Source organism: Centruroides sculpturatus, unplaced genomic scaffold (assembly GCF_000671375.1).
Source record: "Centruroides sculpturatus isolate CEXI.00-Female unplaced genomic scaffold, Cexi_2.0 scaffold1955, whole genome shotgun sequence".
Lineage (NCBI taxonomy): Eukaryota > Metazoa > Arthropoda > Arachnida > Scorpiones > Buthidae > Centruroides > Centruroides sculpturatus.
The window spans coordinates 38,633-65,803 of NW_019386045.1; the positions used below are offsets into that span (position 1 = coordinate 38,633).

Sequence of the window (27,171 nt, forward strand, 5' to 3'; positions counted from 1 at the left end):
AATAGATAGAAAATTATCTATAAAATTATATATTTATTAAATATAAGTTATGTATATGTTATTAAATATAAAACTGTTAAGAAGGAAAAGTTGCCAAGAATTAAAGAAGAATTACTAGGACAGAGAATTTGTGAAAGAATGCTTTCGGACCTTTGTTGAAATTTTATATTTAAAAATCTTAAAATATTTTCAAAGCATCAATTTGTATCGCAGAGGTGTGTTGAAAAAATAGTAGATTAGAAAAATGTTTAGATTGTTACAAGAAAAGATAGCTTGGCAAAACAAATTTTATAATTTAAATACTGCAATAAAAAATGCTTCAACAATTGCAAATGATCGAACGTTTATAAGAATTGTTCTCATAAACTTTCAATTGAAGTGTTGATGATGTATTTTTCGTTTATTATGCATTAGAGTAATCTGAATTCAAAATTTCAGCAGGAAAAATAGCTGAATTCGTGAAATATAGACTCTAATCAAATACTGTATTTAAAATAAAATTCAGATTTGGGAAAAAGTTTAAGATCAGTGGCTGTTATCATTATCATACTCTTGGCAATCACAAGAGGTCTGAATATTAATTTAAAATTCTCAAATGAAGTTGGTTATTTTATATATAAAAGTTAGGTATAGAAGAAAAATTTTTAAAAATTATAATAAATATAAAAAATTTCTTCGAGTAAAAACACTCAAACATTACCAACTTTGAATGCATTACCACCTTTATAAAAGGTTTAATAAAATTTATTTATTTGTGAATTTTTAGCAGTCGTAGTGTTTTGTCCTCAAGGTCTGAATATATTTCTATGCTAGCGAGTTCCTAACTTAAAAACTGAAAATTTCCTTTATAATGATAATATTCATTTCAAAATCGTATCAATATTACATTCAAATAATTTAAACTTGATCCTGAATTTAAGCAAAATTTAGAAGAAAAATAGCAAGCAAAATTGGACAGTAACTGTATTATAACAGACATATTACACTTTATTAATAAATAATACTATATATGAAGTAGAAAACGCAGAGAAATTAATAACAAAATAATATTCATAACTTGTATGAGTTAACGTAATATTATTAGTGGAAAATAAATTAAACTATCAATATATACTTTTTTCATTACACAGTTGGTGGAGGGACAGCAGGATCGGTTCTAGCTAATCGATTATCAGAGAACCCCAACAATAATGTTCTTCTTTTAGAGGCTGGAAGTAATGAAAACATAGAAACTGACGTTCCTATTAACACGCTTAGAATGCAACTAACCAGTCTTGATTGGGCATATAAAACAGAACCTCAGAAATTTGCTTGTTTTGGATTAAATGGACAGGTACAAATCATTGTGAATTCTATTATTTCTTAACTATTTAATATATTAATTTATAAATTGTTTCAAATTTTAGCAATCGAGATGGCCTCGAGGAAAAATATTAGGGGGTTCCAGCGTTTTAAGCACCATGGTATTCTCTAGAGGTAATCGTAAAGATTACGACAATTGGGCTAAAAATGGCGCATATGGATGGAGTTGGAAGGAAGTTTTTCCGTATTTTCTTAAATCAGAAGATAATACAGATATAAATTTCTTGAGAAACGGTAAATATGTGAAAACTAGTTGTAATATTTTATATGTTCTATTGATACTTTTTAGATATTTGACAAAGATTACGTAAACGTAGCATGGTAACAAAATATTTTAAAACTGTTTTTAAAAAAATCATGCAAACTAACGATATTTATTGATAACTTCCAAAGGATATCATGCCTCCGGTGGATATCAAACCATTTCAACTCCAATATACTCTAGTCTTCTTCAGACAACATTTTTGGAAGCTGGAAAATTATTTGGATATCCTACAATAGATGTCAATGGTCCAACTCAAACTGGTTAGTAACTCATATTTTATAATTTATTGCTCTTCTATTAAATACCATAATTATCTCAACCGCAATTTTTAAATAATTAGATATAAATGCATAACGTTATCTGTACTGTACATAATTTATTCTCATTTTTTGCTTCATAAAACAATGAATAATTGTGATTAAAATGTTAAAATTAAATATTACAAGTTAAAATTTTCAATAAAATTTAATATCAATTTATTCAATTTTTCAGGGTTTAGTCATGGACAGACTTTTTCGAGAAATGGAAGACGATGCAGCACCAATAAAGCATATATAAAACCTGTTCAATATCGTTCTAATCTAGACATTTTACTCTTTTCGTTCGTCACCAAAGTAAATTAATTTGTCTGAGTTTTAAACCTTTAATTCACTTTAAACGTTTATTATACAGTGGTACCTCAGGATACGAAATTAATCCGTTCCGAAACTGAGATCGTATCATGAAAATGTCGTAAGGTGGATCATCTTTTCCCATACGATTACATGTAAAACCAAATAATTCGTTCCAATGCGAAAAACATACTCAAATTAAAGCCAAGTAATACATTAAAAAAATAACTGTAGTAAGAAAAACAAATGAAAAATGTGAACTAATGTAACGTCGTATGGTGAGTTTTTGTTCGTATCGTGGAGCAAAAATATGTTCGAATTTCATGTCGTATCCTGAAAATTTCGTATGCTGGGGCGTTCGTAACCTGAGGTACCACTGTATAGACTTAAGTATAAAAACACAGTTATTAACGGACTATAGGACTATTATAAAATTATAAGAACAAATATTTAGGCTATAGATTTACATAGAAGAAAGGAAATAAAATACTGTATATATATAGTCTAATTGTTCTGAATTAAATATAGTAGAATACAGAATCTATATTTATTTTTAAAATAGTCACTAATCTTTTAACAAGATTAAAAAAAACTGTTTTTATCGTGCAAATGCAGATGGTAAGCAGAAGTCATAGGTTCTAGTCCTGTTCAGGATCAATCTTTCGTTCCAGAATATTCCAGATTAATTTATTTATTTCTAATTATTAAATTTAATGCAAAATAGCGGCTTAACCATTCATATATAAATGTCTATTTCGTTCTCTTTTCTGCGAGCTATGATCTTTAACATTTACTTTTACAGTTTATGTATAATAAAGCAGATATTATATAGATTACTTATATTCTTTCTGAATGAATTCTATTATAGATGCAATATAAAATGTTACAGTTATTTATAATTTATTTAGATTATTTTCAACGAATTTAAGAGAGCCATAGGAGTTACATTCGATCGTTTCGGTCAAATATATTTCGTCAAAGCCAGGAAAGAGATAATAATATCAGCAGGTACTATAAATTCACCTCAGTTGCTAATGCTTTCGGGTATCGGACCTAAAGAAGATTTACAACGTTTTCGGGTAATTACAGTACTTTAAATTAATTAACCTTTCAAATGGAATGATGAAAATTATATTATTTTGATAGATTCCAGTTATTTCAAATCTTCCAGTGGGTTTAAATCTACAAGATCATATCTTCCCATTAGGATTAAACTTTTTAATTGACGAACCGATTTCAGCTGTTCTTCTACGATTTTACAATCCGAAGACGATTTTACAATATTGGTTTGCAGGCAAAGGTTCGAGTAATTCTTATTTTAAATTATTATTTTTACACTAGAGCCGATTTATGCCAAATACCTTATCTTGGGTAGTACCAGCCGAAGCATCGTTTCTCATTTTTCACTCATGCTCGTCGACTCCACTGAGATGACGAGTGTAATTGTGGTCAGCCATGTAGTATACATATTTGCTGGTGCCACACGTTAATTAACCAATCAATTATTTTAAAACAAGAATTTTGAAAGAGAAAAATTTCTTTTTCGAAAGGAATGTGGACTCGTGCAAATGGAATAGAAGGCATTGGATTTATAAATACTAAGTACGCTACACCATTAGATGATTATCCTGATATCCAATATTATTTTTTATCTGGAGGAATGGCTTCTGATGGAGGAAAAATATTGTTTCCTGTAACAGGATTAAAAAGAGAGGTCAATGAATGAATTGTATAATAAATAACAAGCTTTATAAAACGTTAATTAATATATAAATTTGTTTTTCAGATATATGATTTATATTATAGTCCATTCGAATATGACGATGCATTTTCTATATTACCTATTTTGCTTCGTCCTAAAAGTCGTGGATACGTTAAATTAAGAAGTGCCAATCCTTACGAACATCCGATTATTCAACCTAATTACCTTTCTCATCCCGAGGATATTTTAAAAATTGTTGATGGTAAGTTATGTTGAAAATTTAATCACACATTAAAATCATTGAAAATCGTTAAGTGTATCATAGAAATCGAATAGTACTAACATATTTTACATCAGTTTTAATTGCTGTTAAAATTGTAAATTTTAATGTTCCAATACTGTATAAAGTATCCTGTACACAATATCCTTCAGGAAATCCAATAAGAAGTAATTACACAGATTGAAATACAGGTTTTGTATGGTCTGGCTAGCATATCCAGCTATATCCAGAATGAATCGTTCTTGAAATCATTAAGTAATATCGCACACTTCTCTCAAAATGCCCATTAAGAAGATTTAAAACTGCATTTTCAGTATGAGTCACGTTTCTTTTATTGATAAAATGTCCCTCCGACATTGATACGCATTAATGGAAGAAAAAGTAGAAATCGTCGTGAAGGAAATGTAGTTGTCGTTATTTACCATAACATTGGAAAATATTGTCCTAACAATATCATATGTTAATTTTGCATAATTACATTACGTCAAGTATGCTGTTTTTTATATGTATTTTCAGTGAAACACAAATTTAATAAAAATTACAGCGATTAATACGGATAATCTTGTATAAATATTCGTATACATCGATTATATATTTTTATGGACCAAATAATTTACATTTAAAATTTAATATTTACATCACTAGCAGATAGAAAATAAGATTTCAAACATTAACTTCATTACGGTCACTATATATGTCTTATTTCAATGATTTAGGAAAATCAGAATTTTTAAAATTAAAAAAATGGTATCGTCATTTATTTTCAAAATTTAAATTCATGAAAATTTCGATTTTGAACGATATACAATGTGAATTCATTTTTTAATTTGTATTCTATTCTTTCTTATTAAAGATTTTCCGATAACTGTTCTTCAGGAATCTTCAATTAACAATGTTAATTCTTCTTCAATCAATTTGTTGCTGTAACAAATATTGATATGATAAGCTATTAATTTAATCATTACTTTGAAATTTCCGTAATTCTTTATATAATTTTCAAACTTTCAACCGCTCTTTACTCGGTTAAATAATGAAAAATATAAACTTATATTTTAATGTGCGGCTTTCTCAGGGTCAATTTTCCCTTTCCCTCTCGATAGGAAAATTTTAATGGTAAAAAGAGTTGTAGCGAATAAAAAAGTAATCTGTAAATGCTTCCTTTTATTGATTACTTTAATATTCTTCACGAGGACTTTACGTTTTCTTTTTTTCAGTTGTTACTTTCTGCATTTAATGATAATAGTAATAATAATAATAATAATAATATGTAAACTATTTGAGTTTAATTAATTTAACTTAAATTAATATGCGAGTTAATTTATTTAAGAAAAATGTACACTTTTATAATAATAACAAAATATTAATTGTACAGTACTTTGTAGTAAGTTATTAATTCAATTTTGATTCCAGCCATGAGAAAGGCAATTATTTTAGGAGAATCCTTACCTTTTAAAAAGTTGGGTTCACGACTTTTACCCACTGTGGTTCCTGGATGTGAAAATTTTCCAAAATTAAGCAATAGATATCTTGAATGTGTGGCACGAACACTAACGCTCACATTATATCAGCCTGTTGGAACATGCAAAATGGGTGCTATTGAAGATCCAACAACTGTGGTTGACCCCGAATTAAGGTATCAATTTTGTTATTTTTAATAACGTATATATTTATTTTACTTTAAATTAATCACTAATAAGCTATAAAAATATAATCTATATATCACGAAAGTTTTATTCAGTTATTTCAATTAATTCTATAAATTAAAATGTAAATAATTTAAAATTTAAGAGCCTATGCAATAAGTTTGATAGAATAAAACCGATATTAAGTTTTATTTTAATTAAAGCATTAAATAAATTTTGAAATTATATTGATTTATAACAGATAATCTTTATTTTTGAACATAAAATGCTTCATATTTAGCCTACTCTTTAGAATTATCTTAAGGTTTAAGATTCTTATTTAGATAAACATAATGGCCATTGATACAGATTGATCTCAATCCTATTTGACTTTTAATTTTAGAAAAACAAATAGAAGTTTAAAATTGCAAGAAATTCCTTCACTTTAACAAAATATCTACGATTTAGTGCTACCACTTTTTCATCTTTAAAATTTAAAACTAAATTTGGTACTAAACTGAAGTACTTTAAACAATAAAAATTATACACGGTTGAACAAAAATTGGGACATATTTCCAAATTTGAAATAAATGAAGGGATAACATTTTTGAATATGAAAATATGTGTGATTAATCTGCTTATGTATGATATTTATATTTTCACTGATCGTCAAGAACATTTTAAGGTCATTTAAAATTTAACTATTTTTCTATTAGAGCTAATTGAAAAGAAAATCCAATCATAAAGTTGTAGCCTACCTTTTAATTAGTCTAAAACATCTAATGTGAATACTTGAAACTCAAATTTAAACCGAAAAATACAAAACTTTCCTCTCCAATTCTGAATAGTGAACTTGAACGATGTTCGATTTTCTTTTCTACAGTTTATTAGGTTAAATGATTTCATTATTTTTAAATCAAATTTACTTTATTTCAAAACGTTTTATCGTCATTTATTTTGAAGGTTACAACTCATAAGAAACATTATAAAAGATATCAAATTAATAGCCGTCTGCAGTGTAGTAGAGTCATGTTCTAATCACGCATGAACACGAAATAAAGTCTCTCTTGTAATAGCAGTACAAGCTCTTCCTCATTATCATTCTTTGGATTTCTCAGTTTTGTTGTTTCAGTAGAATAAATTGATTATTTTTAGAAATAAAACTTGAAAAAATAAATAGACCTGGATGTGTCAAATTAAATGAGTGGGATGACGAATGGCCGTCCTCTTCCACCCCACTGATTTACATATACTGTATTTCTGAGTATTGGCAAGCTGAAACATAATAACGTGATAGTGTTCCATTTTGTTGTGACCATACCATTTTATAATCGCACAATAGAAATTCTTGAAATGGCCTTTGAAGTATTTCAATCAAATATAGTTTCCGTGAGATTTCCATCAAAAATACCATACCAGACGTTGGTTTTCCATTCATAGTGGTAAGAAGCATTTTTGGCATTTTCGTCAACCCAATAATGTACTGTACTGTAGGTTTGTTTACGATTCTGTCTTTGGTGGATTGACATTCATTACTCCGTATGATCTTGGTGCTGAACTGCAGATTGTATTCTATCAAACTTAAATACTAATTGTGACAATTTTTGCTCAAAAATCATTTTGTTTCAACGTTTGATGGCAGTGGTTATAGGATAGATGAACTTGTGCTTGTGTAAGCATCTAAGAACAAATTCGTGACTATGTTTAGATCTAATGGAATTTCACTTGAATTGTATGGTTCTAGTATCACAGAAGCAACATTAATAACTGTATCACCATTAGTTGTTTGATGCCTATCAAATCTCTGTTTTTTAACACTGTCAGTAGTTTCAAAGCTCGATGTTGTTTTATGAAAAGTGCATGAAAAACTCTGATCTGGATACGTTACCGTATAAGACCTGATTCCAACATGCAGTCGTTTGCTCTGCAAACGACTGCATGTTGGAATCGACTTGACCTTAGCAAAATGTCATATGTAGCATTTCAGTCACATAATATTCAGCGATTTTTATTGACAATTTTTTCATTACACCAGATGGCAAATGCCTTTTAATTTGGATTCATTACACAGTAGATTAGAAGGGAGAATATATAAATTTGGGAGATGAAATTTTCTTTTGTTTAATTCCTTAATTTCTTTTCTTAAAATTTAAATTTAAATTTTCTTAAATTTAAATTTAAATACTCAAACCTAGAAAGGTTTGAGTATTTAAATTAAATGTTTTTAGAATAAATTTTGTGGATTATTTCAAATTGTGTTTCATTTTTCTCTAATAGGAAAAAGTTAAATTTTCAAGATCAAAGGAAATGTTGTATCCTCTATACAAAAATTAGGTCAATACAAATTTGAATCAAGTTTGAAAATCACGTGATTTAGTCATAGCAAAATAGCTTGTAACGTAAAACTATATTTAGTAATTCAAAGATAATGGAGTTTCTCTACTTCATTCATTGAAACTATGAGGATGAAACTATAGTAAATTTTGACTGTACATTGTTTTAAAATATTGTTTAAAACTTTAATGAATAAAATATTCACGTATTAATCGATTTATATTGATTTAAATTTTTCAGAGTAAAAGGTGTTTCTGGTCTACGAGTAGTCGATGCTTCTATAATGCCAAATATCGTCTCAGGAAATCTCAATGCACCTACCATTATGATAGCTGAAAAGGCTGCAGATATGATACGAAGAAGTAGATCATTTTGATGTGTAATTTAAACAGTAAATTTTTATCATATAATTTAATTATATTTTTACATATTTGATAATGTAAACTTTGCACAATTTTTCGATTCGAATGAAGTTAAAATCTGTTTTATTTTGTAAGTAAAAATCAATTGTTATATCTTTATTTCATTTATTTATTAAATGTTATCGTGTGAAATCTTATACGATGTCAACAATATCTGTCATAATACAGTTACGCAATTATAAAATTTTGTATAATTTAAATAGTCTGCAAATGTAACGTATACTTTCGATTTTTTATCCTCTTACATGTAGACTATAAAATTATGATCCTAAAATTTCTGACATAAAATTTATTGTTTTTATTCGGTATTTTTCGTAAAAATTATTTCAGTTTTGAAATAATTCATTTATCTTTTTGTAATTTTTTTAGAATTAATTCTAGATTTACTATAGGACTGTTTTTCTGCCACAATATAATTAATTGTGAATATAATTGTTCTTGAAAAGAAAGAGTTCGTTTCTTATCAGATTTTTACTATTAAAAAATCCAGTTTATCTTTAAATACATTATTACCTGAGGTTGTATTTCATTAACTGGTAAAAAAAAAAAAACTGGTTGTGTTAATGACATTTGTCACGCAAAGCATTTATTGAAGTTTAATATAAAAATTTAGTTTTTGGAAAATTATATTTCTATATTTTATTTAATAATTGCTAAATAATTTTGGAAAAATTTATCATTTTCCTAATATTCACAGTTATTTCTGGATATATTGCAGAAATAATAATACTTTATCGAAAACGTATGCTCATTTATTTACATGACCTTATTATTCTTCAGAATGATTAATAACAAAGAGGAAGATAAAAAAAAATTATTTTAAAATTGAAATAAAGTTATTAAACTATATCTTTATAATCAATAACTAATATAAATAGCGCAAAGAATTAAAAAAAAAATTTTAACCCAAATATCCGAAATATACAAATATTCGTATTAAATATTTTTCAATTTTTTTTGTTTGTTTTAATTTTTACCTCATTTTTCTATTTGATGGCCTATTTTGCAGGCTGATCATCAGTTTGGTCGGGCCCAAATTGAGAGAAGTCACGCGATGAGAAATTAAGCTCGCATATTATGAACATTTTCTTCCAAAAATATTCTTTTTAATTTTTAATACATATTAAAATTATTTTAATTTTTTAATATATTAACAAAAGTATAGTTCATCGCCATTTAAATGTAAATAAAAACATATTAAAGATGGACGTAGTTAGATAGAAACCATCGTTATTTTTCACTTCTCACTCGCTCTGTGGTCAGATTTAACTACTGAAAACGCTGTTAATATCAGTTCTTCATGCAAAATAACCGGACATTTTATTTAAAAAATCTTATTGAGATAAAATATTTATCAAATGGTTTACCTTTCTAACTCCTTTTTTTAAATTGGGATGTTGGATTTTTGAATAGATATGGAATAGATATAGAAATGATTATTTTCTTACACTTAAACAACTTTTTATAAGTACAAATTTATATGTTTATATAATTTTTCATAATCACGCCGTCATATAAACACGCATACGCTTATATCGAATGTTATTTCTGTAAAATATAACAAATAGTTACTACAATTTACCTGTATATTAATCATAATAATACTAACATTATTGTAAGAAATAATTAGAGTTAATTAAAAATTAAAATAATTTAATACATTGAAGTAATGATCAATAAATTTGTTAATTTATAAAATTTTATAGCCTATACTTGTAATAACGTTTATTAAAACAGTAAGAGTTATAAGAAACATAATTATATTAGAATAAAATATTAATTTAAATAGTTAAAACTGAATATTTTTTGACCTGTATTAAAGAATAATTGTCAATAACATAACCAAAACTTTAGAATATTATAAAATACAAAAATAATAACTTTTGTTTGCTGTATTCAAATATATTTGCAATTTGTCGCATTCAGAAAATATTCTAATTATTGTTAAATGGAATTACAAAATAATACATTAATANCTCCACGAGTTATTTCATTCCAAATTTCAATTTCTGATAAGTGATTCAAGAAAAATCTTGATTTAGTAAATGAATTAACAATTTTAAAACTTTATTCAATTTATTTAGACTAACTTTATTTACATTTCCGAATTAGTTAGATTAGAAATTCGTAAAATATATTAAGAATTACATCTTGTTTCCTGTAACTCTTTCACTGATTTCGAAATTTCGATATAAGAATTTTAAAAAATAAGATGATTTTCTTCTAAAATCAATGTAATACATGATTTTCTAATTATGATCAATGAAATCTAATGAAAAATTTAATTAAATTTTACATTAAAACTAAGTAAATGAAGAGATTTTTTACGTTTGATTAAGCAAAATAATGCAATTTATTCGTTAATTGTATTTTATGTATAATGTAAGTTTTAAAAATCAAAGATAAATAGTAGAAATTTAGCAAATATATTGCTAATATATATGTGTAATGTAAAATTTTTATAATACATCTGCAATATCAAGACGAAGGAACTGAAGTGTAAAATAAAAAATATAAAAATATAAGAAACCCATTTTGCTTGATCTTATTTATATGCTAAAAATATGACATGAATAATAAAATGCCAATTTTTACTTATCAAGTGAAATGTAGATCAACAAACAAAAATAACAGAAAATAAATTCGCATATTTATGATTTTTTTTAAAAAATATTTTATTATTAAAACACAATAAATAATTGAAATTATATAAATCAGTATAGGTTAATTTTTTGTCGGTGAAAATTCTCTTATGTTAAAATACTGTAAAACATTCAATGTTGCATGAATATTCCTCCTGTAACATTAATTAACTTTATTACTAATAAACAATTTGAATATTTTTCAATGTGTTATTTAAATCATTGCCTATAAATGTAGTTTCTAAACTTACGAGTTAGTTGAAACAAGATAACTAACTTAAAAATAGTTAAAGGCAGAAGAAAACTGTCAATTAATGCTACTTTATACATCATATATTCAATAAAATATATAGTGTATAATATTACTAAACTCACTCTCTGATAAATGGAGCAAGTTTTATTTATTTATACGAAATAAATTTAATCTTTGGAATTAAAAAATTTCTAATTAATATTTGTATAAGTTTANATAGATATATATACAATAACCAGAAATCTCCATAATCCGAAATGCTAGAGAAATTGGAAAACAATACTACTTATGTTTTTTTCATGTTAACTCTTATTACCTTTTGCAGATAAAAGTGCAGTAATTTCAAATTTTTAACTAATATGAGATAAATTACGCTCTCATTTTAAAGTTATACATGAAAAGTATCAAAAAATCACAAGTACAGTACATAACACCCAAAATATTGATTGAATTTCTGTATATCAATTAACATCTATCTACATTTATTTGCTGATTTTACATGTAGTACTATCTGTTAAAAACATTTTTTTAAATAATAAACTAAATATAATTCATAGAAAAAGAATATAATTTTAAAAAATTAACATTATATTTACTTAATTACTGTGACGATGATATAGCGCAAAGTAGACACGTTATATCAATACTGAGATGGGTAGCACAGAGCACTCGCGTGTCGAAAGTGTTGTACTATGGAAATTATATAAGTACTGTATTTCGTTTTCCAAATCTAACGGCTGGGGTTTTTTTCATTTTTGAATGGTTCTTTCCTAATTCTAATAAGTACACACTAGTGGCCGAGTGGATAAAAACCTTCAAACACTAGTAGTCGGTTGTGGGTTCGCGTATGATCAAAGGGCTGGCCACATGAATTTTCCGGGTTTTCTTCACGTTAGTAACAACTAAATAAGGACTAGTTTTCCAGAAAAGTCTTTCCTGGAGGCAACGCTCACATGTAGGTTATAATAAACCAAACTAATTCTAATAATTTTCCTATAAAATCGTTATTCAGGAGGATATACTTTCCACAAAATATATAGACGTTCTTAAAATGGATTTTATCACATACGGTTTTGATATTTGCGATCTTTCAAATCACTTAAAAATAACTCTAACACTTTATAATCACTTAAAAGAATTATTCTCGCATTTAAAATAGTCGTCGACCTACTCCCGGAAGAGAGGACTATTTCTGGTCGAATTGCTTCAATCCCTCCAACACCAGTCCATTCTTTCTAACGGACCAGCGATACGATCGGACTAAATATTATAACATAACGTTATTTAATGTTATATTATAATATTTGATTTTAATAACAAAATATAGGCTATATTTTAACTTATAATGACGTATAGTAATAATGTTATAATTTAAATATAGATATATACAGTTTTAAAAAATTGCCAAAGAATTTTTGAATATTTTGTATATATATAATTACATTTTGTTCAAACAAACGTTTCATTTTAATATAGATAACTTTTTTTCCAATTTAATAAAGCATATACGTCTGGTTACAAACATCTTGAAATTCTTGTTAAATGTTATTTCAAAAACGTATACATTTATATAAAATATTTGAACCTGTTTGGAAACTGATTGTATGCTTTATAAAATAATAAATAGAATTTTCTATGTATCTGTAGCGTATGCATCTTAAACTACAAGTTAATGAACGTATTATTGAATGAACATAATCATAGAAACTAAAGATTAAGAGAAGCAAGTTTCTGTTTCAGGATGCACAATCTCTTAATCTTCTCTTAACCACAGGCATATCCAGTAGGACTGGGAAATCACGAACACGAGATTTTATTTTATCTCTGTTATATATGCAGAAGGAAATTATGGCAATACGTCAGAAAATGACACCCTCAACATTTTAACATCGTTGAACTTAGGGGATCTTGAAACGTCGAGAAATGTAAAATTACGGTGTCTTTCTCCTCTGTTTATGGATGTCAGTATGTAAGTGTGTGGGTGGGTGTGTAGGTGAGTGGCACGATTTTGATTATCCAATTTTGACGCTTAATAACTCTTGTGCTTTTTGTCGAAAATTTCTGAAATCCTGCAGGGCGGTTTGCATATGAGAGGTACTTATGCTATTAAATTTTGGTGGTTAAAGGTTAAGAGTACATGGTACATGGAAAGAAATGGGTGACCGCGTGTCATAACTCAAATAAGGTATGATATAATGAGATTCTGCTTGCTATTAGTATTTACGATTGTTGTTATAAAACTCATCTCTAGCTTCAAAACTAAGCTTTTTACCATTTTATAATAATCAATAATATGAACAGTTTTTAAATATAACCTCATAACAAATGGCGCAGCATACAATTTTAATATTTTGCCGGGAAAGTAACGCAACTTGTAGATGGAATGTTTACTCTGTATCATTAGACCCGTTAGATAAAATTTAAATCTTTTTATTTCAATTGCTACTACAATCTGTTGGTTATACATGAAACAGGATATTAAAAATCTAGCATTTTTTTCCCAAGAAGAAAAAACTAGACAACTTTGCATTGTCCGGCAATAGCGAAGGATAATAATGGGCATTATCTAGGGAAACGACGAAACAGTACAAAGTGGCCAAAATTTTGCAGACAAAAAAATAAAGAAATAAAATATAATTTATTTACAAACATCCTTTATAAATTGAAATAGATTCATTATGAAAACAGAAATGAACATCTCAAATTAAATTACTACATTTTCAGGTTGCCATATCAGAAACAGATCCTAACCATGGCAATCCAAAATTGTATAGTATTGTAAGAAAAACCGAGTATATATACAAAAACATGAACCCCGATGCAATTACGGAACCTATAAAAGTGTCCGTGATTTTCCCGTGGAAGTGTCCGCGGTTTCCCCAAAATCAGCATGTTTGATTCTAATCAACTTTGAAAAGAGAGACGCTATCCTATTTAATATTTAAATTTTGATACATGGTAAATAAACAGCATAAAACACATTATTATCCACATTTATAAAGCAATGTAAAACTTCATGTGATACTTGTATATAAACACTTCCTGAAAGTATAAAATATTTCAAAAGCAGCGGGTTTTCAACTAAACAAAACATGTACAAAAATGTGTGAGTATAACATACGTCAATACCACGTGACTGATAGAAATCATGACCTCAAATGACGGTGCTTCCTAAACTTCTATTTTTTACAATGTTTCTTGTCTGGCTATGGCCGGTTCCGGGATTGTCCGGTGTCCAGTCTCTATATACTATGAATAAACTCGTGAGAACTTCTTGTCCCTGTTATTCAATTGACATATTTTTAATTACTTTAATAAACCAAGTTAAGCTTATAATTAATATCATTTAGTAGATATTAATTTAATGGAATTAAACACTCATTCTCTGTTTTTTAAATGTATCATTAAAATAAAACATTCCTAAATATTTACAGTATTTATAAATCAGATGTATTGGTTTTTGTCGATGTAATAAATAAATATCTTAAATTGATATTTAAATATATNAATATTATATTATAATTCTCTTAAATTTTCCAGTTACTTTCCTGCTTATAAATAAAGATATTTTTTTACGTTTTAAAGATAATATTAAGAAGTATTTATCTTAGTTTTTTTTAAATTAAAATAATAAAGTATTATTAAAATGACTTAGAATAGTTTTTATTCCACAAAAAATAAGAAAATATTTTAAATAAACTATCGAAAACAAACATTAGAAATGAAGTTTATCGCATCACTTGGTAGTTGTGATGCAATGTTTTCAAAATCTTTATAAAAGGCAAGTACGAATTATCAGAAAAATTCTGCAACATTGAGTGTAAATTCTTACCTTAATGCTTTATTTTCGCAACAATTATTAATTGCCCATCTACAATGCTGAGATAATGTAGGATAATGAAATCTGGATAATTTTCTACAGGCATGAAACAAGTTATCAGAATCATAAACCTTAGGCTTATTTCCAATTTTCTTCCCTTTTATGCAGCAATTTTTTAATAATTTTATGTGCTTTTTCTTTTTTCTTAAAATTTCTGAAAAAATTATGTAAATTAAAACTCGATGCAAACATGTATCTTTACTTTTTGTACCTTTTAAATGGTAAAAATTAACGGAAATATTGAAGAATTTGAAGAAATTTCACAATATTTCGAACACACATAAATTAAAATTTTACAAAGGAATATAAATATCTTACTTCTTTTTTTTGAATTTTGGCGTACTTTCTTTATGTAATTGATTCTGTTCTCTTGTTCTGCTACAAAACATTCCGTATCAGTAGGATATACTTCAATAGGATCGCTTTGGATAAATTGATTCCTCTCGTCAATTGCCTGATAATCTTCATCAGTATTAACGTCTTGAGAATTTGATATTGGATCGTGAAAAACAGTTTCTTCTTTAAAATATTGTGTTTTAAATATATCATCAATAGGATGATAATCCTGATCCGGGTAATCAAACATTTCCTCAATTTCTTCTCTTTCTTCTTCATCATTCTCCTCCTCCTCCTCTTCTTCTTCTTCTTCTATAATTTCCTAAAAATTAAGAATCTTATTAAATAAAATGAAAAATTCTCTTATCAACAAGTAAACTATAACATTTACATTGCTATCTTCTAGTTCGCAGTTTTCTGTATCATAATCACAAATTACTTTTGGAGTCATAAATTCTATTAATTCATTCAATTGCTGGCTGGTGTCTAAAATAATTAAAAAATTCACATGTAAATTATGATTTCTAATCATAAAATATTTGATTTTTAGACATAGGATAAGATGCCTTCCTCTGACAATGGAAGAGCTGGATTTGAATTAAATCCAAACATCATGATTTGTTCATACTTTGGTTGAACATAAATTACTCAAATTTTATTAATATAAATTATACTGATTTATCTACTCACTAATGATTTATATCGTAAAAATTAATATAAAATAAATAAATTACACCGAGTTAGTTTCTTTAACATTATTTATTCATATAAATTCTTTAAATAAATTTTAGTACTAGCTTTATTAATCAAAATACAAATTATTTAAATGTTTCTTAATTATTTATTACGAAAGGAATCTTACCTTCAAAATCATCTTCATATGCTAAGCATTTAAACGCTAAAATGCACAATATTAAGATAAAACATAATTTCTTAAACATTTTTATGCGTCTAAATGCATAGTATTAATGTTTATTGTGAGTAAACACGTAATTGTAGCCAACGAACAAAGTACAGTTTATATTAGCAATCGTAAATTGATATTTTTATCTGATTATAAGATTTACATTATATTTAATAAGTAGAATTTTATATACAAGGACGTTTACTTCTTCAGTTTTGATCAGAAATATTTTTACAACACTCGAAATTTGGTAAATTTTAAAGTAGTCTACGAAAGCTTATCAAGTTTCTTATTTTAGAAATTGGATTATTTCTCGAGATAAAATATGACACGTTATTTCCGATAACATAAATAACTTAAATTTAAAACATTAAGTGTAGAACCATGATTCGATTTGTTAACACGCGATAATAATGCACCCTTGAACTCGTTGTAGATAACCACACTCTCATGGAATCGACCATCATGGATGAAAAAATAAATTGAAAACGATGCCTTGATTCGGAATATTTCGTAAAAATGATGCTCTAATTCGTACAAAAATATCATGATATAAGATTAAATGCAAGCTTAAATCTCTAGAAATAGAAAGGTTAATTGTTCATTTTGTCAAACATTTTAGTGATGAATCTGGTAGCTATGTATAAGGTGACGAAGTCGACGGTGTGCGACCGGCAAATGCAGTTTTCATTTTGTTATACAGTATTTACGTATTTTATTTATTGTTTTTGTCTTTTAATTCTGTTATTTTTACCTTAAATTATGTGAATTTGCTGTTTTAAGTTTATCAAAATGGGTATCGTTTAGAGTCTTGGAATGGATTAATACTCTTTCCATTATTTTTAATGGGAAAATTTGATTCGGACTGAGAACGATTCGGAGTTTGAACGGCATCCTGGAATAAATTAAATTCAAACTACGAGGCACCACTGTATATATATCGGTATATACACACACCAGGGGCACCAGTACATTGGGGGCTTGGGGCACGCGTCCCCTTTTCGTCTCGGTTGCCCCTTTTTCTAATTCCCAAAAGAGCCCCAATCAACAGAAAATTCGTGACTTCTAGTCTATTCTACAAACATAAAAAAACTAACAAACGATATTTGTCAATTAACCCAGTGGTTACTGGGTTAATGGACAAATATCGTTCGTTAGTTTTTTGATTCTCTGCCTCCTTGTTAAATCCAGATTTTCCCAAGGCACCGCACAGTGGGTCGTGAGACGATTCTAGCAGGATATTACTTTAATTCTAGCAGGATTAAATTATTACTTACATATCATATCAACTAAAAATTTACATATCGAAGTCACATTCGGAGTTTGACTCGGAGTCATCTTGTACTACGTTCACGCTCGGGGCTTTTAGTAATTTTAAAACTTTAGCTGTTAACGGAGTTTTTTCTTCGTACCAAGTGATCTAAAGTTTGTAATGACAGGATCCGAATAAATTGAAAGATTATGTAAAATATCTATATTAGTGTTTATTCTAGAAGTTTTCCGGAAATAATTCTCGCGAAATTGTTTAAAGTCTTTGTGTCTAGCCTCTTGTACTTCGAACAATTGTCCTATTGGAATCAGAAACGAAGATATAATTTTTTATCCGTGTATTATAACTTTGTGAAGAGTGACTGGCATTGGATATCAATGATAATAACTCCGCTGTTTCCTTCGTGTAGATTTCGAATTTGCTTGTATCGATTTCGTAGCCGGATCCCAGTGCTTGTAATATCACTGTATTGTAATATAATCTTTCTATTAGTTCTTGTTAACACAGGTTATCTCTGAAGTAAGAGTGGCACTCGATAAAAATCTTCTTGCCGAATTACCGTCGTTGGTGTTTCTACCACCTTGCTTGGGAATATCCAGATTAGACCAGTGTCAGTTCTAAAACTCTCAATAATATTTTTACTTTTTTTTTGAGATGACTCTTTCTCTTCGATCATTCGATACGCTATGTGAAGAATGTATTTATGAATCTTATGTGACAACGAAGAGTCGATAGACCAAATAAAAAAGTTTCTTCATTACATTGTATTATTTTAATGTTAGGTAGATCGTTCATTTGGCTGGATGTGGCATTACATACGTAATACTTTTGAGTCGATTTATTTGATGTTAAAGCATTACAGACCTTAGTATCGACTATGGTTTCGATAAACTCGTAATTTACCTTTAAAGTAAAATTCGTATATATAATTTTAATACTTTGCATCTTACAAATCTGGATTTTGATGCGAATAAATTCATACAGACCTTCCTCGTCGGTTTCTTTTACGAGGCGAAAACGGACTGGTTTTCAATATCAGGTAGAACTTGGTCTAAGGTTTTGCCATAAAATTATTTTTTTCTCATTTTTGTCGTAAGAAAAAGTTTGTATATGTACCAAAGACGTGTAATTATATTAGCGTCTTCGAAATTTTCTTCCGAAGCTCTTTGCTTGTATAGAGTCTGTCCTCCACTGCCGTCCAAACCTCATTTGTAAACGTTAGTAATATTATTCAAATTACATTTATCTTCTAAAAACTCTTTAATACATCTGTTAGAGTGATAAAAAGACGTTCTGTTATTAGGTTCACTAAAGCTTACGGTTTTATATCAGTTTTATCTTCTGTAATATTAATAGTACTAGCAGCATCTGATGGATAACGGACTTTCTTTGCTTTCTTAATGCTGTGGAAGGATAAATATCAACATCTTTTTCTATAGCACTTTGCCGTAACATTNACTTAATATGAATTATAAATTAGTTCAAATTCTTGTAAATTAAATTATATTATGATAGATTTTTAACTAATGAGAACTTAGTCTATTATAATTACTATATTTAGTTAGTATATGGCAGAAAATGATTAATGATCGTCATGTAATCAGATAGTGACACGGAACTGTTTAATTCATAAGTTTTAGTATCAGATATTGCTGAAAGCTTTCTTTATGCTGTAAGTGAAAACCGTGACAAAATAAATTTGATTGATTTAGAGATCATGAATGAAGCTTACATGATAATTAAGATAATCTTTAAGGCTATTCATACTTAGATAAAGCATGGATAAAGCCTTATCTTTTGAGTACAGTTATAAACTTGATTTGGCATTAGTCAGAATGGGCATGACATCAGAAAATGGTGCATGTGGAGCAAATAAATGTAGTCAAATGGGAGGAAATGACAAGGGACAGACTTGGATCACAGGCCCGTTGTCATGGTTACATCGGGGGTTTAGAGTTAGCTCATCTATCATATTATGTCAGTGAGTCATTCTGTGCACCCTCTTCGATCTACGTACAACGTGTTGAGGATGATTTCTTTGACTCAAGAATATAATATGTTTTATTTTATGATCTTTAAGCCATTTCTTTGTTGAATACAGAATGATAACAGATAAATTTCAATATTTTAAAACATAAATATATGCGGATTTTTGTAATTAAATTGTTAAATCATAATTATTTTAAAAAAAATAACTTATTATTTCTTAATAAGGGATAATTAGGAAAACTGTCTTTTAACGAATTTGTTCTTAACACATGGTTAATGCAAACGAATAATTTCAAATTTACATTTACTATAAAAATTTCAGAAAAATGTAAGTAATGTACCTGTTGACATGTTCAAGTTTAGAGTTTATACTTTCACAGATCAAACTTTGTGTTTAGTATCGAAGAAAAATGGTAATTCATAATTAATGCAAAAAGTCAAGTTTTTGATATTTCTCTATAAAATAGCTAAATTCAAATATATATACAATGTATTTTTATTTCTAAAAATTACTTTACATTAATTAATCTTATTTAAAATAGAAAAATGTGATTTACCTGTTTCTCCGGTAAATGTTTATTTCTTCACTTCAGATTCCAGGTTATATGTGCTATCTTTCACTTATCCCAACTTATATATCCCCTTCTGTCGTGTGGGTGGACACGTTGATGCAGTTCCAGCCAATGACAGTTCTCTTTCGCCTCAATAGAGTAAAAGCTTGTTCGAATTCTGTAACATATCTCAATAAAATTTCATGAATTCATGCATTTCTTTAATTTTCAGAGAAATGTATAATTTTATTAAATATAGGCCTATTTATTTAGCAGGTTAAACATCAAAAAAGTTCAAAATGCTGATAGGATTACGTAAATGAAGTAATTAATAACATTGAATTCAATGAAAGAAGAAAGCAACATAAATAGACTACATGTAACACGAGCCTCCGTACTTCATAACTTCAATAATCATCACATCATTCAATATATTAAGTAGAAAAAAAATATGTTTGTTGATGTATAAAGCAAAATATATATATAGCATATAGACTATTCTTTAAAAGCCAAACTTAAACTTTAAAGAACGTTTTAAATACGTTTTTATGTGCTAATGAGAATGCTTTTTCATCACTCCATTTGATAATAAGATGTGTTTTATCAAATCACGAAGTTATCAGATTAATTAGTGAAAAATATTTTATCTATTTTTAATTCTGTAGAATATTAATAAAATTTATTGTACTTGAGAAAATTTTTCAGTAAAAATACATAAATTATGGAAGAATTACTTTTAAAAAAAATGCTACTTTTCCAAAAGAAAATAATAGCAATATTTTATTTAATACAACATCATTTGGTATATAATAGCAGTTGTTAAAATATATATTTGATGGATATATAGCAAAACTTCATAATCGTTGTTGTACTAGACCTTACTGGAAGTAATATCGTGCAAATCTTCTGAAGGTCAAAGGCGTAATGATCACGTTACTTAGATTTCTTTGATTTGTACCTAAGTTTGGTCTGGCTGTTGCTACTGATGATTCTTGTGCTTCTTCTTCTTCTATTTCTTCAGCTTCTGACTATAAAAATAAATAAAATAAAAATTAGAGTTGTAAATATTCGTCAAACTTTCTTAATGACTTAGAAATTTTAATAAGATTATATGTATAATCTATACAACTCTTTAACATTTGACTTTTTTACACTAATAAATGCTGACTCTAAATCTTCATCTTAATGTATCTGTCCATTATTTCTCTATAATCTAAACCAGTTCAGTACGAAATTGGCTTATATATTTTTCTTAGGAGTAAATCAAATTCTATATTATTACATTCATTCTTTAATTTTTGCGCATTATATCTATCGAATGTTTACAAAATCTATCGTGTAGGCGTGTGAGATAATTATAATCAGTTCATCTCTTTATAAAGATGAAAAGAGCAATAATATTCAACTAAACAATCGTTTTGCCTTTCAAATCAGATATAAATTACTTTTTTATGTAAAATTTCTTTATTTTTTTAAATTAATAAAGGAAAAAATATATGATATTTGCTATCAGCCATAGTTCTATGTACAGGTAAATTTATATAAAACTAATTACATTAGAAATTATATAAACTAATTACTGTTTTTATAAGTATAATCCTATCAATTGCAATTTTAATTTTTAATATTTTAATAAATATTCCGACTTATTGATATACTTCATTTATAATCATTTATCAAATACTTATCAATTTTCACCTTCTTCAATACTTTTTCAAGCATCTCTGATAATCATAACCTATGTATTAGTATCTTTCATTTTTTTTCTAGTTAATAAATAAGACCTTTCTATTTTTTATCGCTAAATATAATAAATATTAAATGAAAAGAGAAAATTATAAATTTTTCATGAATTTTCTTAAGAATTTTTCTTAATTTTTTAAAATTATTCTTACTGTTATATTTTCATTTGTAAATTTTTGTATAATGTTATTCTCTAAATACTTAAAAGAATAAAAATATATTTTATTTTTTATTTATTTAATGTTNAACCTTAGGCTTATTTCCAATTTTCTTCCCTTTTATGCAGCAATTTTTTAATAATTTTATGTGCTTTTTCTTTTTTCTTAAAATTTCTGAAAAAATTATGTAAATTAAAACTCGATGCAAACATGTATCTTTACTTTTTGTACCTTTTAAATGGTAAAAATTAACGGAAATATTGAAGAATTTGAAGAAATTTCACAATATTTCGAACACACATAAATTAAAATTTTACAAAGGAATATAAATATCTTACTTCTTTTTTTTGAATTTTGGCGTACTTTCTTTATGTAATTGATTCTGTTCTCTTGTTCTGCTACAAAACATTCCGTATCAGTAGGATATACTTCAATAGGATCGCTTTGGATAAATTGATTCCTCTCGTCAATTGCCTGATAATCTTCATCAGTATTAACGTCTTGAGAATTTGATATTGGATCGTGAAAAACAGTTTCTTCTTTAAAATATTGTGTTTTAAATATATCATCAATAGGATGATAATCCTGATCCGGGTAATCAAACATTTCCTCAATTTCTTCTCTTTCTTCTTCATCATTCTCCTCCTCCTCCTCTTCTTCTTCTTCTTCTATAATTTCCTAAAAATTAAGAATCTTATTAAATAAAATGAAAAATTCTCTTATCAACAAGTAAACTATAACATTTACATTGCTATCTTCTAGTTCGCAGTTTTCTGTATCATAATCACAAATTACTTTTGGAGTCATAAATTCTATTAATTCATTCAATTGCTGGCTGGTGTCTGAAATAATTAAAAAATTCACATGTAAATTATGATTTCTAATCATAAAATATTTGACTTTTAGACATAGGATAAGATGCCTTCCTCTGACAATGGAAGAGCTGGATTTGAATTAAATCCAAACATCATGATTTGTTCATACTTTGGTTGAACATAAATTACTCAAATTTTATTAATATAAATTATACTGATTTATCTACTCACTAATGATTTATATCGTAAAAATTAATATAAAATAAATAAATTACACCGAGTTAGTTTCTTTAACATTATTTATTCATATAAATTCTTTAAATAAATTTTAGTACTAGCTTTATTAATCAAAATACAAATTATTTAAATGTTTCTTAATTATTTATTACGAAAGGAATCTTACCTTCAAAATCATCTTCATATGCTAAGCATTTAAACGCTAAAATGCACAATATTAAAATAAAACATAATTTCTTAAACATTTTTATACGTCTAAATGCATAGTATTAATGTTTATTGTGAGTAAACACGTAATTGTAGCCAACGAACAAAGTACAGTTTATATTAGCAATCGTAAATTGATATTTTTATCTGATTATAAGATTTACATTATATTTAATAAGTAGAATTTTATATACAAGGACGTTTACTTCTTCAGTTTTGATCAGAAATATTTTTACAACACTCGAAATTTGGTAAATTTTAAAGTAGTCTACGAAAGCTTATCAAGTTTCTTATTTTAGAAATTGGATTATTTCTCGAGATAAAATATGACACGTTATTTCCGATAACATAAATAACTTAAATTTAAAACATTAAGTGTAGAACCATGATTCGATTTGTTAACACGCGATAATAATGCACCCTTGAACTCGTTGTAGATAACCACACTCTCATGGAATCGACCATCATGGATGGAAAAATAAATTGAAAACGATGCCTTGATTCGGAATATTTCGTAAAAATGATGCTCTAATTCGTACAAAAATATCATGATATAAGATTAAATGCAAGCTTAAATCTCTAGAAATAGAAAGGTTAATTGTTCATTTTGTCAAACATTTTAGTGATGAATCTGGTAGCTATGTATAAGGTGACGAAGTCGACGGTGTGCGACCGGCAAATGCAGTTTTCATTTTGTTATACAGTATTTACGTATTTTATTTATTGTTTTTGTCTTTTAATTCTGTTATTTTTACCTTAAATTATGTGAATTTGCTGTTTTAAGTTTATCAAAATGGGTATCGTTTAGAGTCTTGGAATGGATTAATACTCTTTCCATTATTTTTAATGGGAAAATTTGATTCGGACTGAGAACGATTCGGAGTTTGAACGGCATCCTGGAATAAATTAAATTCAAACTACGAGGCACCACTGTATATATATCGGTATATACACACACCAGGGGCACCAGTACATTGGGGGCTTGGGGCACGCGTCCCCTTTTCGTCTCGGTTGCCCCTTTTTCTAATTCCCAAAAGAGCCCCAATCAACAGAAAATTCGTGACTTCTAGTCTATTCTACAAACATAAAAAAACTAACAAACGATATTTGTCAATTAACCCAGTGGTTACTGGGTTAATGGACAAATATCGTTCGTTAGTTTTTTGATTCTCTGCCTCCTTGTTAAATCCAGATTTTCCCAAGGCACCGCACAGTGGGTCGTGAGACGATTCTAGCAGGATATTACTTTAATTCTAGCAGGATTAAATTATTACTTACATATCATATCAACTAAAAATTTACATATCGAAGTCACATTCGGAGTTTGACTCGGAGTCATCTTGTACTACGTTCACGCTCGGGGCTTTTAGTAATTTTAAAACTTTAGCTGTTAACGGAGTTTTTTCTTCGTACCAAGTGATCTAAAGTTTGTAATGACAGGATCCGAATAAATTGAAAGATTATGTAAAATATCTATATTAGTGTTTATTCTAGAAGTTTTCCGGAAATAATTCTCGCGAAATTGTTTAAAGTCTTTGTGTCTAGCCTCTTGTACTTCGAACAATTGTCCTATTGGAATCAGAAACGAAGATATAATTTTTTATCCGTGTATTATAACTTTGTGAAGAGTGACTGGCATTGGATATCAATGATAATAACTCCGCTGTTTCCTTCGTGTAGATTTCGAATTTGCTTGTATCGATTTCGTAGCCGGATCCCAGTGCTTGTAATATCACTGTATTGTAATATAATCTTTCTATTAGTTCTTGTTAACACAGGTTATCTCTGAAGTAAGAGTGGCACTCGATAAAAATCTTCTTGCCGAATTACCGTCGTTGGTGTTTCTACCACCTTGCTTGGGAATATCCAGATTAGACCAGTGTCAGTTCTAAAACTCTCAATAATATTTTTACTTTTTTTTTGAGATGACTCTTTCTCTTCGATCATTCGATACGCTATGTGAAGAATGTATTTATGAATCTTATGTGACAACGAAGAGTCGATAGACCAAATAAAAAAGTTTCTTCATTACATTGTATTATTTTAATGTTAGGTAGATCGTTCATTTGGCTGGATGTGGCATTACATACGTAATACTTTTGAGTCGATTTATTTGATGTTAAAGCATTACAGACCTTAGTATCGACTATGGTTTCGATAAACTCGTAATTTACCTTTAAAGTAAAATTCGTATATATAATTTTAATACTTTGCATCTTACAAATCTGGATTTTGATGCGAATAAATTCATACAGACCTTCCTCGTCGGTTTCTTTTACGAGGCGAAAACGGACTGGTTTTCAATATCAGGTAGAACTTGGTCTAAGGTTTTGCCATAAAATTATTTTTTTCTCATTTTTGTCGTAAGAAAAAGTTTGTATATGTACCAAAGACGTGTAATTATATTAGCGTCTTCGAAATTTTCTTCCGAAGCTCTTTGCTTGTATAGAGTCTGTCCTCCACTGCCGTCCAAACCTCATTTGTAAACGTTAGTAATATTATTCAAATTACATTTATCTTCTAAAAACTCTTTAATACATCTGTTAGAGTGATAAAAAGACGTTCTGTTATTAGGTTCACTAAAGCTTACGGTTTTATATCAGTTTTATCTTCTGTAATATTAATAGTACTAGCAGCATCTGATGGATAACGGACTTTCTTTTGCTTTCTTAATGCTGTGGAAGGATAAATATCAACATCTTTTTCTATAGCACTTTGCCGTAACATTATATATTGCGATTTAATTAAATTCGTGGAGATAATTAAAGCCAGAACTTCCTCGGGAGAATACATATTGTGTTGTATTCTCCCGATATATGCCGATGATCGATTATATGCTTTTTTCAATCTCGTCGCTGGTTTTGGAAATTGCATAATATTTTTTACAATGTTACCTGCTTCTCTTTTTTCTAGATAATCTTAATTTTACCTCGACAGCATAAGTAATTTCATTCGAGTTACGATCATCAATGATTCCTTGAACATTTCTCATTTTTGCTCTCGGTCCAGTTTTCGTAAAATCCTTTTTGGGACGACTCATTATTTGCTTTTGTGGTGTTGCATGGCTTGCACTAGTCTGTGGCAAATTGACATTTTCGATAAATATCCGATCATTGAGCCATAAATGATTTTTTGTTGAAAAATGTTTGATATTTCGATTACATCTCTTCCATCTTTGACTTACAACATTGGATAAAGAAGAAATGATTCGACGTAATTCATTTTCCATAACTTGACTAGGATTTGTTAAATTAAACTTTTCTTTAATGTAGCCTACGATAATATTTTGTAATTCGGATGACCCGCTTATCATTTTATCTTTTCCTCTTAGTTGTTCAAAAAATTCCCGCCTGCTAACTACAAACTAACGCCCTGTGAAACAAAAATGGTTAAACATCAAAATTCGCACGTTTCCGCACACAAATATCTATTAGACATAATTATGAAACCTTCGAAAATCCAGACAAAATAAAATTAAAACGTAGGAAGACATAGGAAAAAAGATTCAGAAGTTTTAAAGTTCTACTTATTTAAAATAATGTACGAAAATCCCTTGGGTTTGTGATTATTTTATATAAAATTTTACCA

The 27,171-nt window shown here is 27.7% G+C and overlaps 2 protein-coding genes across 3 annotated transcripts in view; one reads left to right on the top strand and one right to left on the bottom strand.

Annotated features, from left to right (window-relative positions):
• The window catches only part of LOC111613300, a 24,785-nt gene extending 16,233 nt beyond the window's left edge, over positions 1 to 8,552 (top strand). Inside the window, exons 12-21 of the mRNA XM_023354647.1 lie at positions 1,131 to 1,333; positions 1,407 to 1,596; positions 1,756 to 1,887; positions 2,120 to 2,241; positions 3,147 to 3,317; positions 3,385 to 3,538; positions 3,789 to 3,952; positions 4,025 to 4,202; positions 5,631 to 5,853; positions 8,417 to 8,552. Coding sequence (XP_023210415.1) covers positions 1,131 to 1,333; positions 1,407 to 1,596; positions 1,756 to 1,887; positions 2,120 to 2,241; positions 3,147 to 3,317; positions 3,385 to 3,538; positions 3,789 to 3,952; positions 4,025 to 4,202; positions 5,631 to 5,853; positions 8,417 to 8,552 — 1,673 coding nt within the window. The remainder of the gene's footprint in view (positions 1 to 1,130; positions 1,334 to 1,406; positions 1,597 to 1,755; positions 1,888 to 2,119; positions 2,242 to 3,146; positions 3,318 to 3,384; positions 3,539 to 3,788; positions 3,953 to 4,024; positions 4,203 to 5,630; positions 5,854 to 8,416) is intronic.
• Positions 8,553 to 15,269: 6,717 nt separating this feature from the next.
• Positions 15,270 to 23,798, bottom strand: LOC111613301. Of its 2 annotated transcripts, XM_023354650.1 has the most exons (5): positions 23,543 to 23,798; positions 23,072 to 23,166; positions 22,663 to 23,002; positions 22,416 to 22,498; positions 15,270 to 15,444 (listed from the first exon to the last, which is right to left on the bottom strand). In XM_023354650.1, exons 1-5 carry the CDS (start codon positions 23,619 to 23,621, stop codon positions 15,322 to 15,324), a joined length of 720 nt encoding a protein of 239 aa, XP_023210418.1. In that variant the 5' UTR covers positions 23,622 to 23,798; the 3' UTR covers positions 15,270 to 15,321. The 2 variants fall into 2 exon arrangements, with proteins under 2 accessions (XP_023210418.1, XP_023210417.1); XM_023354649.1 differs by lacking the exons at positions 22,416 to 22,498; positions 22,663 to 23,002; positions 23,072 to 23,166; positions 23,543 to 23,798 and adding exons at positions 15,692 to 16,031; positions 16,101 to 16,195; positions 16,572 to 16,823 and having other exon boundaries at positions 15,275 to 15,527.
• Between the last annotated feature and the right edge of the window lie 3,373 nt (positions 23,799 to 27,171).